This window comes from Antedon bifida, chromosome 5 (genome assembly GCF_963402885.1).
Source record: "Antedon bifida chromosome 5, ecAntBifi1.1, whole genome shotgun sequence".
In the NCBI taxonomy this organism is placed as follows: Eukaryota; Metazoa; Echinodermata; class Crinoidea; order Comatulida; family Antedonidae; genus Antedon; species Antedon bifida.
In genome coordinates, this window is record NC_136230.1 from 8,606,782 (window position 1) to 8,612,781 (window position 6,000).

At 34.5% G+C, this 6,000-nt stretch overlaps 1 protein-coding gene across 1 annotated transcript; it reads right to left on the reverse strand.

The window, feature by feature from the left end:
- Nucleotides 1-991: 991 nt before the first annotated feature.
- Nucleotides 992-5,100, reverse strand: LOC144843290 (arylsulfatase A-like). Its single transcript, XM_078700085.1, has 4 exons — nucleotides 4,865-5,100; nucleotides 3,384-4,019; nucleotides 1,720-1,978; nucleotides 992-1,537 (listed from the first exon to the last, which is right to left on the reverse strand). The coding sequence occupies exons 1-4, from the start codon at nucleotides 5,098-5,100 to the stop codon at nucleotides 1,094-1,096; spliced, it is 1,575 nt and encodes a 524-aa protein (XP_078556211.1). The 3' UTR covers nucleotides 992-1,093.
- Nucleotides 5,101-6,000: the final 900 nt, after the last annotated feature.

Sequence of the window (6,000 nt, forward strand, 5' to 3'; positions counted from 1 at the left end):
CCTATAAGGGGAATTTGTTTTAACTATAAATGTTACGATATTTTAAATAAATGAAATAACCCCTCCCCCTCTAAAGACTCCCTCTCCTAAATATGATTATGTTCATGTATTATTCATGATTTCTGCCTGAACTCGTTAAAAATAATACATCTGGAACTGCTTTTTACAAGAAAAATAACAATATAATTATGAATAATACTGTATCAATATGCAGTCGCGTGCTCAAGTTAGTCGATATTTTGTTTAAAAAAAAAATGCGCAGAATTACATAATCTGTTCTGTGCATATTACCTCAGTATATAATTGAATAAGTTGATATTTTGGTCCTTTTTAAAATTTCGAAAAATTTACCTGAGGTGCAGAGAATCACATAGGCCTAATCTGTTTCTGCACAAGTTCAACACATAATTCGATAAGTCAACATTTTGGCCATTTTACGAAATTTCTCCCTGTACATGGATTTTTTTCTCTAAAAAATTGCCAAAATATAAACTTTTAAAAATATGATATGCTATTAAATGATAAATAATTATTATATTGATATGCGCAGAACAGATTATGTGATTCTCTGTATGTCACATTATAAATATTATCCAGTTATGTAAAAAATATGTATTGAGGCAACATGCGCAGAACAGATTATGTGATTCTGTGCATGTCACATATCACTCTTCCCTGGATATAGTAACCAAAATAACGACTTTTCGAAATGCAATTATTATGCAATAATATTGGCATATGCGCATATAATAATGATGTAGAACCATAGAAACCATTTATTCATGCAAAAAATAAAGGCCCATAATTTGGCAATTTTTCGAAATTTCCCTTTTTTTCGGCGGCCTTTTCTTAATCTTTACAGATTTCTTCATCTTTATTATTTAGTTAATTCATTAATGTTCAGTATATCACTTGGGGGTATAAATTACTGTAGTTCTATGCCTTTTATTACACTGTACTGTATAGTGTCAGGGGATGCTATACTTTATAACATATGAGATGAAGGTTAGTGTCAGAAGACACGATACTGCAGGTTATTTATTGTCGCTAGACATGATACTGCTCGTGTATTTTAGCAATACATTTGATTAAGTTACAAAATTGAGCAGTCTAAATGAAGCGGGAAAAGGTCAATGTTATAAAGAGAATTACACTGGCAACAACTTGGAAATGGTGCACAGCCAGAGTTACAGCATAGTAATACACTGTTGTCTCTTGACAGTAACACACTTTGTCCAAATGTCACTTTGTTTGACGATTCTTCCATCAATCTGAACATCATCTGAACTACACCCTGTGATTGATAGGCAATGTCGAATCTTTCTTCTGGATCAACCAACAAATCATAAACAAATGGTATTGTATATATTTCAATAGTACTATTACCTGCCAAGCACATTGGATCAAAATCTTGTCGATCAAGCGAGTATATATTTGTGGTCATGAAATGTCCTTTGTATCGCTTATTTCGAATGGCAAAAGGTCCCAAATCTGGGCTAGGTTTCGCGTTGTAATACAGCTGAGTTTTTCTTGGACTCTGGAGAATTAAAGAAATATATAATGAATCGTCATCAAAAATAAAAGTAAAAATATATTTATTAGAAAGAAAGAAAAAAAGAAAGGAAGGAAGAAAGATAGAAAAGAAAGACAGGAATAAAGAAAGAAAGAAAAATAAAGAAAGCAATAAAGGAAGAAATACTAAAAGAATAATAAACACACCTTTTCACCGTTAAACATAACGTCGCTAATATCATAGCCATCAAGAATAATGTCGAAATAATCCACTGGAGTACCACTTAATCTTCTTAAAGTAGGCCAAATATCTAGATGACTTAGAAGCTCCATTGAAACACCTTGTTTGATATGACCAGGCCATGACGCAATTGCGGGTACACGTGATCCACCATCAAATGTGGAATACTTTCCACATCTCATTGGTCCTGAAAACCCACCTAGAGTATGTTCTTTTTGAGCAGGTCTGTGAACAGAATGTTAATGGTGTTGTCCTATTCTAAATAGATATCAAGATTCGCTTTGTTTTCACAAGATTACATGTATTTGAAAGGAAATATCAAATATAATGAAATTCAAATATGTACACATGATAAACATAACAACTTAGCAAATGGTACAAAATAAAATACACAGACTCCAGCCACAGATTAGACACACAATTAAACAAGGCCATATAGATGGCTGCAGTCGCGTGCTCAAGTTAGCGTTTACCGACCGACCGACCAACCGACCGAATTTGCTGAACATGTTTAAAAATGTTGAAAATATTTAAAAACATTAATATTTTTTTAATTTACACGTGCGTAGCCTGTCATATTTTACGTGCTCGTATAACGTAATTTCGAGTTGAAAAGTGAATCAAATATGATGATATTATTAAAGAAAGGTTGTAAAACAGAAATCGGGCAAAGAGAGGCCATATTATTATCTAACGCGCGAAAATCTGCGCACTTTTGACAATTTTGATATGCTTAAAATTGCCCGAAACGTACTCTTATTTCATCGAATATAAATTTTGAAAATTTTAAGCGTGCGTACGCATGCGCTACATGCGCTACGTAATTGTATTGCCATATGATGATTTATGCCCTGAAATTTATGAGTACCAAATTTTATTTAATTGTGATTCATGCTTGTGAAGTATGATTACAAGCGCGCGTACGCATGCGTTACATGCGCTACGCATGTAATTGTTTTGCCATATGATGATTTATGCCCTGAAATTTATGAGTACCAAATTTTATTTAATTGTGATTCATGCTTGTAAAGATATGATTACAAACGCGATTTCGTTAAATCGTGCGTCGACCGCGTAATTTTTGATTGCGCACCGTGAAAACATAACCACATCGATTCCTGGTGGCCATAAGGAATATACTGTGAAAAATTGACTTAGCTAGATGAAACTGATATCAAGATAAGGCCATATACAGGTTAGTGTTTACCGACCGACCGACCGACATAGTGAGCTGTAGAGTCGCGTTGCACGCGACTAAAAACGACGATTACAATGGTATGGACACATGTTAAGACTCCCCGAAGACTGAGGCTCTTGTAAAAATTGCACTAAATGAAAACGGAAAGGCGAGAAGACCAAGAGGACGATCGCAATCTACGTTGATCATGAATTTAAAAAGTATACAGAAACTATTCATCCCATGACGAGAGGCGTTACTAAATAGTTGAACGCGTCATGCCGCAAGACCAGAGGCGTTACTAAATAGTTGAAAGCGTCATGCCGCAAGACGAGAGGACGAAAGCATGAAGCAATTCCAGTAAGAAAGACGTATGACTAGTTTTTATCAGAAGAGTCGTTATTTCTGTATATTATTCTCTGTACATCCTTTAGCTCAGAATTTTAAACTTACCCATTATCTGATGTGAACAATACCAATGTATTTTCTATGAGATCATTTTTTCTTAACTCGTCCATAACCTCGCCAATCTCCCAATCGAGTTCAGCCAGCGAATCTGTATATTGTCCACCCTTTGTTTGATTCGTGTATCGTCTGCTAGCAAAATGTGGAGTGTGTGGATGAAGGAATGAGTAAAAGAGAAAAAATGGTGTTTCGTTACAAGCAAATTCTTGTATCCAACTTCTGGCTGCTCTTACTTGTCGGTCTGCTAAAGTCGTTAAGTCTAGAGGTTGCTCAATTATGTCATTTTCCAGCATCAAAGGGCAAGGAACAGAATCATTTCTCATGTCGAAGTCACATTCTATATCTGGGTAAAAGCACGCACTAGAAAAACAACTTTCATGGCTGTATGGGAGTCCAAAAAAATGATCAAAGCCTTGATTTAAAGGTAGATATTCTTTGGACAGTCCAACACCTAAGTGCCATTTTCCGATGATGGCAGATTTGTAGCCTTGGGTTGCTAGCATTTCTGGAATAGTTGTCTCATTTAAGGGAAGTCCAAGAGTTGAGTCTGTTGAAAAAACTGACATTTCATTTTTATTCCAAATTCCACTACGAACTGGATAACGACCTGTCAGCAAACCAGCCCTGCAATACATTATTAACATCGATAATTAGTTTTTTTGTCAAGTATCATAGGCACATTTCGTAATACAGCATTTCGTATGTATCACATGTGATGTCTGTATCACGGAAAGTTGTATTAAAGGGTAAGTTTGTTAGTTTTTATTATATTACATACGTTACAGTATATCATGGAATTTGCATATGATACTGGACAAATTTAGATACAGTGCCAGGAATCGACTAGAACGCCAGCGTTGTGATTATATCAATATTATATTTTATTCGTCATAAAGACTCTTTTCCATTAGCGAATATATTTGCGCGAATCAAACATTCCTGAGTTATGGTTGCGTATTTGTTCATGTCACAAAAAGTATATGAAAATATTAATACGCATGTGCATTAGTTAACACATTATATTCGCGCGAATAAATTCGTCTTGTGAAAAACCGGCTTAATGGTGATGAATGGTGTTCGGCCATTTTATTGTATAACACGTTAAACCACCTCGTCGTGTTTTATGTACTACATTATACACGTATGCACCTAACGTTTACCAACAAAATAACTCATGCTATTGAATAAAGTATTTTTACTAAATGAATGTCCACTACAACGTTAGTGGTTAATGTTACATAAGTGGTTGATGTTTGTTGATTGTTACGTTAATGGGTGATACAAGGCCTGATACCAAATGCCGTAACATAAGGTACAAAATAATGTTACAATGATTCAATCCCAGACTATCTTTGCAGTCTCATTAAAAATGTGTTTCATTATTATATAGCGCTTAATCTTGGTTCACATGATGCAACGTAACAACGTTATCGTTCAATATTATGTTACAGTATCAACAAATTGCCTACCTTGAAGGGCTACAGATTGGACTAGCACTGTACATTTGTGTAAACTTCAACCCCGATCTCTCCAATTCATCGATATTCGGAGTCATCGATAGCGGATTACCGTAACTTTGTAGGTCAGCGTATCCCATGTCGTCAGCAAGGAAGATTACAATATTAGGTTTCTCTGTATAACATTTACTGCTAGTTAGTAGAATTAACAGTAAATATATCGACTCCATTCTCAGTTGCAACTTCATGTTACTTCATAGGAATAGGAATATAGAGCAATGTTTGTATTGTTTAATAATATTGTGAATTTTAATTAATTGTTACCAGCAATACGACAATGATAATAAGGAACGATTAAAGTACAATATGTTTAGTTATGAATATTACCAATGACAAATTATTGCTTTAATTATTAACTAAATACTCAAAATTAAATTTGCCTGGTATAGGAGCATCAGAAAAGCTATGTATGGTCGATCTTACTAATTGTTATCAGACATTCATATACATCTATATATAAATGATGGGTAATTCTGACATAGGCGAGCACAATGAAAAAACTTCGGGACAAATCTCTGCGTAGGATACCTACCTGATCTATCTCAGATGTACCGCGAAATGTAAATTTGATAACATTAGTTTTCACTATTACGATATTGTTCCATATTTCTAATTCAGGAAGAAGAACATTTCTGATTTCATCGGTAGATTTTCAACTCAATTTCAATTGTACGCGGTCAAAGTAATTTCCGGGTTCACGATGCAACTACCTGGTTTCAACTAAGTTGGCCGTTAGTGGATATAGCCATTTTAGTTTGTTGTTTATTTTCAGATCGGACAGCGCGTGTGAAGGTACAGTAGTTAAAAAATAAAAATTATACTGCAAATTAATAAAGATCAAATTAAATATAGGCCTACGCCATAAAGCATCGGAATATATTGTGGGGAATAGTATTATAAAATTACATAAGGAGATCTGATGATAAGACATTTTGTTTAAAATCGAGTGAAATCCCGATAGCCGAGTTTTATTGAGTAAGCTGGCAAGAATAACTGTAGGCTATCTGTGTCCCGTTAGGACCTCCACAATAAAACATCACTTTGAATAATAATCGCCGATGTTTTTCATGGTAATTTTATACACCTAT

Excerpts from the sequence above, each read along its gene's own strand:
- LOC144843290 (XM_078700085.1), bottom strand. The coding sequence starts at position 5,100 with ATGAAGTTGCAACTGAGAATGGAGTCGATATATTTACTGTTAATTCTA. Across the intron at positions 4,020-4,864 it reads CCAATCTGTAGCCCTTCAAG|GGCTGGTTTGCTGACAGGTC; the intron begins GTAGGCAATTTG and ends AATGTATTGCAG. Across the intron at positions 1,538-1,719 it reads TTATGTTTAACGGTGAAAAG|AGTCCAAGAAAAACTCAGCT; the intron begins GTGTGTTTATTA and ends TTAATTCTCCAG.